Genomic DNA, 12,308 nt, shown 5'->3' on the forward strand with positions numbered 1-12,308 from the left:
CGTGCTCTTCTTCTCGCACGGGCTCGGTATAATAAAAATGTGTTCCTCATTGTGCCATTACATTCGTTTATTGAGAGGATTTTTATATGTGGACCTTGATTGCATGATCCCCGATCATGATTTGTCACTCGTCTTCGTCTATTTTTGGAGACTATCCTCAAATCTGACTTCTCAACAGCTCTAAATCAGTCGTTCACCTATACCACACATTTTTATTCTTCTGGTCAGGGGCGGACCTAGGGGCATTTTGGTGGAGGGCCAAAATATGGGTGTGAATTAAGAGAAGAAAAAAATATTTTTTTCTGGGCTAAAATGTACAAAAATTTAAATCTTGAGGGCCAAAGTCTATTAATTAATAGATAAATACCAAAAAAAAAAAAAAAAAAAACTTAAAAAAAAAAAAAAAAAAAAAAAGAGAGAAAAAATTGCAGGGGCGGAAGCCCCCCAAGCCTACACATGGGTCCGGCCCTGCTTCTGGTACTCTTCCCCAACTTGCGGGGTTCGAGTGCGGGCCGGGCCCTTTTCTTCGAACAACCTCTGGGCCCCTATTTAATACTACTTGGGCCTCCGAGCCTAGTGCTTCTGCCCAGTGAACTTGCTTCCGTCAATCTGAAGCCCAAATCTAAGAGTTCGGCCCAAGATCCACCGATTCGGTCCAAACTTAGTCCGATTTTTTACTCAAATAACCTCGTTTACATTCTCAATCAATGTTAGGATCAAACAACAAAAAAAAAATCTAATAACAATTGTACAACCCGTTTTATTTCGATACACTCATCTCCATTTGTACAGTTCAACACAGTTGATCCATTCACAACGTAACATACAGAAAGAAAGCTTCCGACAAAGCTGTCAACAACGTAAAAATCTCCGGAAAAAAAAAAACATAACAACAACTACGTAGGACGAATGTTTTTAATTCATTTAAATTAAAACGTTTTTCGCATGCATGCACAAACCTCGTTCAAGTGAGAAACTTCTCCAACAAACCTCCGAAGAAGAAGCTATTTTTGCCCCATCCATTTGCGTCGAGTGCTTTGGCAGCATTAGTAGGGGCCTTTTTGACATTTAGCATCATCGTGTGCCCTATTTCTTTGCGTAATTCTTCGATAGTTTTTGCGTCCACTGATTTTCCCGAAGCGTCACTGACGTAGAATACGTTCATGGCTTGCTCCCCGACAGTTGTCACCCCGGCTCTTGTGACCGATAGCCCGTTTTCTCGAAGAACTCGTGTCACTTCTGAGAGAAGTCCTACTCGATCCTTTGCGCATAGTTCCAAGCTCAGACCCTGTCGATATTCAAACTCGGAACTTAGATCCTTAATTTTTTTTTTCTGCTCAAAATAAATATTACGTTTGTTACGCATTTCAAGAAAAATAAAATTCCAAATTAATTTCAGAAGTTTCTCTCTCACACATAATTTGACAAAAAAAAAATTAAATTAATTTCCTCCCAATGTATAATTAAACATTAATTTCAATCTCGAAATTTTTGAGTTTTTTTGCATTTAGAACCCTTGTGTTATTCCGAATTGCTAAAAAAACCCTCGTGTTATAAATATTAGCAAAAGACTCCTATGATGCAATTTTATTTACGCAACCACCTAAATGATGCATTTTTAGGGGTAGTTTGCTAATAAACTCGAATCATAGGGAGGATTTTGCTAATACGTACAACAAAGGGAGTTTTTTGACAATTAGAGTAAACACAGGGGTGCTAAGTGCAATAAACCCCCAATTTTTCCTCCACAACATCTTTTTCCCAAAATATAACGAAAACAAGCCTCGAAACACTACGAAAATCGAAACTAACATCATGAGAAACTAGGTGTGCCTATATCGAGATATTAATCGATTAACAAGAACGAGCAAAAAAAATAAAAAAATAATTTAGTGAAGTGGATTATTTCGATTTACCTCACTTATTCTTCGTCTAATCGCTGCTTCGAGGCACTTAACAACCTTCTCTTTCTCGGCTTCCGCGTCCAAAGTGAATCCATCGATGTGACGTACATAGTATTCCTACAAAATCGAAAGATCCACAAACCGCAATTACATCAGAAAATTAAATAAATTACGTATAACAAATAGTGCGTGCGTGCGTGCGTGTATATGTGTGTGAGAGAGAGAAAGAGAAGACACACACACACACACACCTGTGAGGCATACGGTCCTTCAGAAGAAACGCTCGCATGAAAAACAACGTACTGCATATCCGTAAGCGTGCACACGATATCGAACATGAGCTTCGGCCTATCCCTACACCTCACATTCACCACAAAGTAATCCTTCTCCTCGCACCGTTCGATCGTGACCTTCGGTTTGATCGGACAGTCCGCCTCATCGTCATTCCCCGCCACGTAAGCGCCCTCGTAGTCCCTGTCAGCAAACAAGAGCTGGTGGAGCCTCCTGTCCACATGCGTGGACCCCACGGAGAAACTCGTACGCCCCAGTACACTATCATCGTCATCGCTACCGCCGCCGATGCGGAGTATGTTCTTGAGCTGGTCCTGCATAGCGGACAATCGGGACTCATCCTCCACCGCACGATTGGTGATGTCATCGTTCACGTAGAGAACACACGCGATTCTTCGATTGTGCGTCCAGACCTCGGCTGCAACGACATTGATTTGGAGATTCGCCAGCACAGCAGAAATCTCGGATAATAGTCCAGGGCGGTCCCTACCGATTAGCTCTATAGCGGTGTAGTCTCCCATAGAGTTGACCCCGACTTTTTTCCCGGGCCACGTCTTTAATATTCCCGACGTGTTTCCCTTCGGTCCTAAAGCCTATACAATCGAGACTTCGATTTATCGAGGTTTCATACCAAAAAAAAAAAATCTTATTTAATTAGGGAAAAAAAAGGTACCCTTTCGATGTGTTCGATGGTTCTGGTGTCGGTAATCTTTTGCCCTTGTTGATCGGTGACATGGAATACTGTCGAGAAAGAATAAAGACAATAGTCAGTGCTTGCTTATCTTCTTGCATGAACATAACGAGAGTATAATAATATAGGGGTGTTTATTGCATTCAACAACCTTGTGTTTAGTCTAATTGCTAAAAAATCCCCATTTCATAAATATTAGCAACAAAAAACCCCGTGATGCAATTTTTTTTTAGCAAAACTACCCCTAAAAACTCACCATTTAGAGCTAAAAAAATGCATCATAGGGGGGTTTTCGCAAGTATTTATAATATGGGGAGTTCTTTTAGCAATTATGATATAACACATGGGTACTAAATGCAATAAGCTCCGATAATGTATGTTTATCAATACAGTGAACAGGGTTTATTATTTATAATTTCGAAGTCGTGATTGGACATTCAAATTATACAGTTCAATGAATGATTTTCAAGCATAGCGTCCGATCGAAATCGGAATATCCAGTATTCGAATAGCTTTAATTAGAAGAAAAAGAGTGCATATATATATACCATCCATAAACCATCCCCCGTCGGAAGAAATGTAGGCTTTGGTAATTATGAGATCTAAGTCGGTTAGTATTTGAACCACCTCGAGCAGTATACCTGGCTTGTTCATGCTGTCAACCTAATTATTACTCATACAAAAAACATTTTACCGACGATTAGGTAATATTTTTGAATAAATTTATCTAAAAATCCGAGTATTAAAGCAACCCGAATCAAGATGCAAAATAAGATTTGAGAACTTTCGAGTAATTTGGTCGAACATATATACCTTGACCAGAGTACACTCCTTGCAGCTAGAGTTGTCAACCGAAACCCTGAAACACGTGAAACGAGGCGAAATTAAGCAGCCAAAAAAACCCGAATCAAATTTAAATATTTCTACGAAAGACTAAACATTTTGCATTATGTATCGAATCGTAAAATAGGGAAGAGATTTGAAACTGAACTGTGGAGGGTTCATTCTTATGCTCAACGTTTCATACTCGGGATCAAAGTACGCCCACGAACCCATTTTTTTTTTTTTTTTTCCCTGCATCACAAAGCGAGACGAGCATTAATTACCGAAAAGCACGTCACGTCACATTCAAGAAACAATTTTTTCGAGTTTCAATGAATTGCTACAATCGAAGAATAACGAGATCTCGAGTACTACCTTGGATGAGGAAGATGTACAGACCTTCGGAGCGATAAAATTAATTTATTTCCCACCAAGTGCAGCACATTTTATTCGAGATCACCTTTACATTGTGACAAGTACATCTAACTGCAGATAAGATGATTAATCATAAATAGTTAATACAACCCCAAAAATCTACCGAAATTAGGTATTAAACTTCTCGAAAAATATCTAACAGAGCATAATTGAGACATATTAATTTATCATTTTTTGCAAAATGGGCTCAATCTATTCAAAGGGTGCAACAATTAAATGTTGGACTAATTTAATTTTAAAGACAAGAGAGATTTGAAGATGCTGGCATGTTCTAGGTTTTGTGAATTGAAACAAAATCAAGAAAATTAAAGACAGCTAATTAATTACTAGTGCAGCTTTTATCCCAACAGAGCAGTTTTTTTTTTTGTTACAAGAATATAGTTTGTGAATTTTTGTAAGGATGGTTTATAACCCTATCAACCCCACCCCACCCCACCCCAACCCCACCACCGCCACCGCCACCGCATAAAAATCCAGTCTTTAAGCTTATCTCTAAAAAATTTACCTCAATTAAATTCGCAAAGTAAGTGAAATCGACAGAGAAGAAACAGGGAATTTGCTACCAAAATCAATTAATTGATGGCTTGAGAAATTACCTTGACTCTCTCTCTCTCTCTCTCTCTCACACACACACACACACACACACACACAGAAAAAGGAGAGAGAGGATAATTCGCTTACCTTATTTCAGAATCGGAAGAGCTCACATTATTTTGCAGTTGACACTTGACAGTTGGCTTCACATATATAAATATGACGTATTAACTGAACTTGTCTCAAATTAAAAATTAAATAAAAATAAGAACTTTCGACGTTGGAAGAGCACTACCCCCCACTACTACTCACTCTCTCGCTGTTTGATTCTCTCTCTCTCTCTCTCTCTACAACACTGGGTTAGAGAGAGAGAATCTGTATTCTTGGGTTTTTTAATTTATTTAAAAGAAAAAGGGTGGAGAAGAAGAGAAGGGGCAGTGGGTGCATGGATGAGTGATGGGAGGCGAGTGTGGACAACGCGCGTGAGATATTAGGGAAGCGTGCCATTTAAATAAGACGAGATTAGCAGTAATTAATTACTGTGTCGGGACAAAGTACAGCTAATACTAATTCAATACTGTATTAAGATAATGACGCGGCGACCTAACAGTGGATTCCTACGTAGCAACTTCCCTGCCTCTCTCTCACGCTCCATGTAGCGCGTGTCTGACACGTTCGGCTCTTCGCTTTGACTCCACTTTGAGAGGTAATTGGCAGTTCGGACCATGAAATTACATGACTTTGACACTTTGCACCCATAAATTAAAAAAATATAGAATGCACCCTTCAATTATAACCGAAATGGGATTTTCAAATTGTATTTAGCTCGAGCTTCGACAAGTTTCTGTTGTCTACATAAAACGCACCGTAACCGAGAAAACCAACAACGGGCTTATCATCGTGTAACCGAAGATAGTATAGTACAAAGAAGACCAATTTCCTAGGGTGTGGTAGACTGAGGCGTCGTTGGCACAAGGCTCAGGGAGTTTTTTTTTTTTTGCGGGACGATGAAATCACGGAAATTAGCACCATTTGTGAATAAGGTTTTGCCATTGCTGGAAGCTTCATTTCGGCGAGATTTGGCGGGAAACTGGTGGTGTGGAGTTTGCTGGTGTGGGGTCGTCGGTTACACTTTTAGCCGAAAGTTGAACTAGGATCCACTTTGCCAAGTAAATTATAATTGGAGGGTGTGTTATCCTATTTTTTTTTTTTATTTAAGGATGCAAAATGCCAATAACATGTAATTTGAATGTGAAAAGTGCCAATTACACCTACTTTGAGAGAAATACATTATGACCCACAAAATTTCCAGATATATTGATTTTGGTCCAATCTATTTGAGGTCTTAATATTATTGTTTCGTATAAATATTTCAACTATCATCTAAATAATTACGTGTAAAATTCCATTATTTGATAGCAAATAATTATTTAGGTACACCAAAATTGGAACCTATAGACCAATGATTGATTATATTGTTTATTTTTATTATTATTTTCTATCACATTAATTAATTAATCAAACCTCTAACCATGATTGGAATCAAAATTAAACTTAATCATGGTACGTAGATAAGTATCCACCATGCATCATATTTATTTAACACATATATATATACAAATATTAATATAAATTGAATAAATTAAGTAAGTGGTATCATCTCAAACTTTGCACAATTTTTGTGCACCATAAGTAACAGAATCACATTCCAGCTTAAGTTTCACATACTCCATTACATATAACCAAACAAATCTAATTATTAAATAAAATTTAAAAAAAAAAATTGAATATTAATTTATGATTTTAGCTAATTAAGATCTTCTTTATCTATTCGGGGAGAACGTGGTGTGCAAACCTGTGCAAACCTATTTTTTTACATTTTTTACATAATTCCATCCAAAAAATAGAGCTCCAATAACAAAATGGGTAAATGCAAAACTTGCTTAATTGTAATTTTGGTTTCTCAAATTTGAAAAACCAAACTTACCATTTAACAAATTATGTAAAGATAAAATATAATAAATTTACAAAAACCCGCCCCTTTCAACACACACACACACACACACACACATATATATATATATATATATATATATATATATATATATATATATATATATATATATATATATATATATATATATAGTTATAGTTATTCAAAGTTGTTTAGGAATTTAATTTTTCGAATTTAGTCTTTTTATTAAGAAATATTATTTTTTATTAATAATATAATTATTTCAAATAATTTTTTAAATGGTCGTTACAGTACGGTCGTTCGAACTTGCTCGTTGAAATATAGTTGTTTAATTTAATTTAAACTAAAATTTTCTAAATAAATAAAATATGATAATTGTGTAAAATATAAACAATGTTGTTGGAGTGTGAGGTTAAAAGTAATGGTGTATATAACACTTTTCGTCTCTGAAATTATAGATATAGACAATCAATTTTTAAACGACCGTTGGAGATGGGCTAACGGAGAGAGAGATAGAAGGAGGGAGGGAGGGGGGGGAGAGAGAGATTCAGAAAGCTTTTTGTGTTTATGTGTAGCCAAACAACAAGTCAAACTTGTTGGAATTATGCTATCTCAAATCAAATAGGTTTCTAACAAGGATTCAAGCTACCAAAAAAAATTAAAAACAAAAAAGAATAATAATAAATAAAATAAATAAATAAAGCTACATAATAGAATCTCTCTCACACAATAAACCTACCCCAGAAAGCATTAAATTCCAGATGAATATTAATGGTTGAAGATGCAAAGCAAATCAGTAGCCAATAGGGGACACACACACACACACACATATATATATATATATATATATATATATATATATATATATATATATATATATATATATATTCCATATTATCCTTTTTAATTTCCAATGGGGAATCTCAATCTCAAGTTGACATTGTCCAAAAAAATTGTGGAATTTTATTTAGAATCTAAAAGGTTAATGCAAATGCAGAATCCATAAAGAATCAAGTATGGACTTATTTTATATATATATATATATATATATATATATATATATATATATATATATTGTGAGATGTAGAAAATTTAAAGTAGAATATATGTTTTGAGTTATTGAAAAGGGACCCTCCCTATCTAGCATCTTCATATATCATAATTGATTGAATATTTCCCACTTGTTGAAAACACTACAAAAGAGAAGAAACAACTTGTTTACTTGGATTTTTATTTTTATTTTATTTTATTCTTTTTATATTTTTTATGCAAGTTGGAAATAACATACAATATCATGTTTTGCATGAAGAAATTTATTTGATGCAATTATATATTCTCTCTCCCATAAAAAAAAATTATATTAAACAAAAAAAAAAAACTATAACCTAAATTTTTTTCCACTACTAATTAACTCAATAATCAAAAAGACTTGTTTCTTTATTGGGTAAATATCACCAGAAAATAGCAAGAGAGTAGTGACTGGGAAAAAAATAAAAAGAAATCTAAATCTCTCAATTATTGACAAAAAAAAAAAAAAAAAGAATATTCGAAAAGGTCAAGTTGGTGAGTGAAGATGGAAAAAGTAAAAAAAAAAAAATATTAAATAAATAAACCTTATCTATAATAATTATTTTGTAGTGAAACAAAGGCCACAACTTGTGGTTGACACTGTTGTTACATTACATGGGACAATCCTAAGAGGCACACACAATTGCAATAAGATCAATCATTACTTGCCCATCATTGTTGTCTCAAATGTATTATTCACATTTAATTTCTAATAATAATTTATTTAAATATATAAAAAATAATATTTAAAAAAGATATTCAATAATCATAATACAAACACCCTTATTTCAAGAATAAACCTAGTACACATACACAAACCTAGTACATGAAAATCGAAACCGAAAACTGTAACATACACGAAAAGAAGTTGCTTCTATCGAACGAAGTTACTTACTATAGTGAGGTATGAATTGGTCCGTCAAGTGTTGAAAATGATCGCTTTCTCCCTCGAGAAATCGCAACACCTGCACCAATTAAAAACGTTCGTTCAAAGACATTAATTTTTAGTGACGACGTTGCAATTAAAATAGCAGAAAAAAAAAATTTATACCTCTGCCATCGATGGTCGCCTCTGAGGGTCGGTTTGGACACATAAATACGATGTTCTAACCATGTTGTACAGTTCGTACGTGTTGTATGATTCACCGAGACGAGGATCGACGAGCTCGTGTAATGCAAGTGTCTCGATTAGAGGTAACGCCTGAAATTAATACCATGGTAGAATATATTCTGATTAAAAAAAATTGCCTATGTAATTTCTAACTTTAATATAAATTAATAATAATAAGGGTAAATTACAACCACCCCTGAGGTATGGTCAATTTACAAAAAAAACCCTCTTGTTTGGATAATTACATCTACCCCTCAACTATGATTTTTTCTTACACCTCCACCCTTATGGTGTCAAATTCAACATAATCATCTAGATTTCATGGAATGTGCTCTAGTTTGTACTCGTTTTATGTAAAAATACAGTTTATGATGCACCACAATCTGATATATACAAGCCAAAAAACACATATTATGATCATTTTTCTTCAAAAAGTGGAGTTCAAATGGGATAAAACGGGTACAAAAGTGATAATATTCTATATAACCTCGAAAATTCCACTAAATTTGAAACCGTAAGGATGGACGTGTAAGAAGATTTATATAGTTGAGGGGTGGTTGTAATTACGCAACCAGGAGGGGGTTTTCGTAATTTGACCATACCTCAGTGGTTGTAATTTACCCTAATAATAATAACAATAACATACCCACTGCCGGAGAGATGATTCTTGGCCTTGGCTAGAAGTATCGACTGCCTTACGTCCAGATATTAATTGTATCAGAACAATGCCAAATGCGTAAACATCCGTTCGAACAGAAACAATCCCGTTTTCTGCATACTCCGGTGCAAGATATCTGAACAATGCAAGAAACCTCAACAAAAACTCGTCCGATTATTTTTTTTAATGGATGTTTTCAGTATAAAGTTGCAATCTTTTTCGTACTAACCCAAGAGTGCCTAGAATTCTTGACTGTACTTCATCCTCGTTCGTCTTCCACTTTGCAAGACCGAAGTCCCCGAGCTATTAATCAAGACGCATTTTAACCCCTCAAAACAAAAATGCCGTTTTAATTCGTTTTAAAATTAAAATTTTACCATAGGAACAAAATCGTGCGTGAGCAATATATTACTCGGCCGCATATCTCGATGAACTATAGGACTCCCTCTACACTCCTCGTGCAAAAAACGCAACCCTTTTGCAGTTCCAATCGCCACAGCGTATCTTCTGTGCCACTCCATAACACAGCTCGTATTTTCTGCCAACATCCAAAAACAAAAAAAAAAAATCATCGAAAATGAATGTCGATTATTTTTTGGAATTTTCCGTACGTACATAGATTTTTACTCACCGAATAAATGCCATTCGAGCGATTTATTGCAGATATACTCGTAAACCAAGATATTAATATTCTCCTTGCAACAATAACCGAGAAGCATCACAATGTTCTTATGACGCGCAAAGCTAAGTACAAATACTTCCGATTGAAATTCCGAAAACCCTTGTGTACTTTCTTCCTTACGTGCTTTTGCTGCAATATTCTGCCCGTTTTTAAGCTTGCCTTTATATACAAAACCATACCCACCTTCTCCGAGTAAATTATCCGACGAGAAATTATCCGTTGCTAACTGAATTTCGGAATAGCTATATCTCATCGAATCAATCTCTGTTTTTAATCCACAATCAATGCACAAAATAGGTGCATCGGAGCCTGTATTATTGTATTGACCGGCTTTTCTTCGTTGCCTCGTCAGCATCGGAGGAGAGATGTAAGATTTAATATCCCGGTTAGGGTTTTCTCCAAATTCGTCTTGTGAGCTTATAAGATCCTTAGCTATATTGGATCTCTCAATGGAAGTTGTTGACTCGTTGAAGCTGATAGTTATGGTTGACTTTGAGTGTTCGTTGTTCTCGTTATCACTAACCGGTGGCAGTGGGACCCGCTTTGCGAGCGAGAAAAAGTGCTTATCTTCGATGTAATCGATTTCCTTTTTAGAACAATACGGTCTTAATATCTCGAGTGATAAGTTATCGAGGACTAGTGCGAGTTTGCATGGGATGTTTTTAAGGTAGAACCTCGATTCCTTTCTCAGATGCCTGTCGTTGTAAAAATATAAATGTTGAATTTCTTGAAGAAGGGGGGAAAAAAGTCGTTAGATTTAATGACGAATATTTATTACAAAATGCTACCGATCGAGGATAACCCATGATGCGTTATAGGTTGCAACTTCTTGTATTACAACTTTTCTTATTGGAGTTCCAGCAATAATCTTGACTTCAATATCTACCTGCGTACAGAGAATCTATTTCACGACGAAAGAAATATTCCGACAATTTGCTACCAAGATTATTAGATGGGAATATGGAAAGGTGTATAATGAATTTACCCCTTCGCCTTCACATTCTTCAGCGCTGAGCTGGAGCATTCCCAAATACATATCAACTTTTTTCGATACTTCTTCTTCCAATGCTCGGATATGTGTTGCCCCGAGAAAATTCTCGGGAGCGACTCCCATTTGGTAACCCACTGTGCAGAAACAATAATGACGAATAAATTAAGAATTGCGTAACACAACGAAGACTACTAAAATAAGATCAAATTAAACAAAAACGAATGATGTCGCTTTCTGTAAGCCTCGTATTGAAACAAAATCATCCAATAAATCAAGAATGAAGATTAAAATCCCTACTTCCAGAACATCGAAGAACAAACACATCCAAAAAGTATAATATTCGAAAAGCGTTTAAGAAAAAAAAAAAACTTACTAGGGTGCAAGACTTTATGCAGCACACCGACGAACGTAATTGTATCGCCCGGATGAACGATGCCACCCCACATTCGTAGATTAGTAACGGTACGACTAAACTCATGATGACTACGATCTTTAGTGGCATCAAACACAATTAAAACACGTGATGGCATTAGAGCACTACTATCCCTACAACTATTATTGCTGCTGTCCATAGCTTTATTTCACGGCTTAAAAATCAAGAAAACCAAACTCCCACAGAAAGTAAAAAAAAAGATATATCTTTTCTTGAATGCAAGTGCACTTTCTCAAAGGCAATATATCCAATCAATTTCAAGAAATGGACAAAATTGCAAAATGGTATTGATATCTGATAGTGAGGGTCTACCCAGTTAAAAATTACACATCAAGACCAGTAATTTTTTTTTTACCTCGTCATCAAAACCCACCATTATTGTTGTCCTAATCTTTTCAAAGGTATAAACTATAAAGAGAAGAGGAATATCCCAAGTATATTTCCAGGTGATATTCTCTGGATATTCGTAATGGGTTTTCGCGGGAAATACAGCCGCCCACTGATGATCGAACAAAGGAGATGATTCCAGAGAAACCATTTTTTCGCGGGTTTCTGAATAGACAAAGCCAAAAAAACAAAAAACATCCTAGGTTTCTCCGAAATATGATTTTCTGGTTGGCGTCCGTACAATGCCAGGTTTGAAATTAGTTGCTACTATAATGATAAATGTGTCGGAGGAAATTAGGGTTTCAGTTGGGGAATTTAGGAGATCG

At 35.5% G+C, this 12,308-nt stretch overlaps 2 protein-coding genes across 6 annotated transcripts; both read right to left on the bottom strand.

Annotated features, from left to right (window-relative positions):
- Positions 1–735: 735 nt before the first annotated feature.
- On the bottom strand, positions 736–5,717 carry ACR3 (ACT domain repeat 3). 5 transcript variants are annotated; one of them, XM_012987795.2, is made up of 9 exons: positions 4,825–5,717; positions 4,084–4,194; positions 3,878–3,960; positions 3,700–3,745; positions 3,435–3,549; positions 2,869–2,936; positions 2,156–2,788; positions 1,917–2,021; positions 736–1,288 (listed from the first exon to the last, which is right to left on the bottom strand). In XM_012987795.2, exons 3-9 carry the CDS (start codon positions 3,940–3,942, stop codon positions 965–967), a joined length of 1,356 nt encoding a protein of 451 aa, XP_012843249.2. In that variant the 5' UTR covers positions 3,943–3,960; positions 4,084–4,194; positions 4,825–5,717; the 3' UTR covers positions 736–964. The 5 variants fall into 5 exon arrangements, with proteins under 5 accessions (XP_012843249.2, XP_012843251.2, XP_012843252.2 ...); XM_012987797.2 differs by having other exon boundaries at positions 4,649–5,094; XM_012987798.2 differs by having other exon boundaries at positions 4,740–5,048.
- Positions 5,718–8,513: 2,796 nt separating this feature from the next.
- Positions 8,514–12,170, bottom strand: LOC105963405 (proline-rich receptor-like protein kinase PERK3). The gene is made up of 9 exons (XM_012987804.2): positions 11,536–12,170; positions 11,157–11,296; positions 10,960–11,057; positions 10,121–10,866; positions 9,867–10,027; positions 9,719–9,792; positions 9,478–9,625; positions 8,772–8,921; positions 8,514–8,685 (listed from the first exon to the last, which is right to left on the bottom strand). The coding sequence occupies exons 1-9, from the start codon at positions 11,732–11,734 to the stop codon at positions 8,608–8,610; spliced, it is 1,794 nt and encodes a 597-aa protein (XP_012843258.2). The 5' UTR covers positions 11,735–12,170; the 3' UTR covers positions 8,514–8,607.
- Between the last annotated feature and the right edge of the window lie 138 nt (positions 12,171–12,308).

Source organism: Erythranthe guttata, chromosome 3 (genome assembly GCF_056151865.1).
Source record: "Erythranthe guttata isolate IM_541 chromosome 3, IM_541, whole genome shotgun sequence".
In the NCBI taxonomy this organism is placed as follows: Eukaryota; Viridiplantae; Streptophyta; class Magnoliopsida; order Lamiales; family Phrymaceae; genus Erythranthe; species Erythranthe guttata.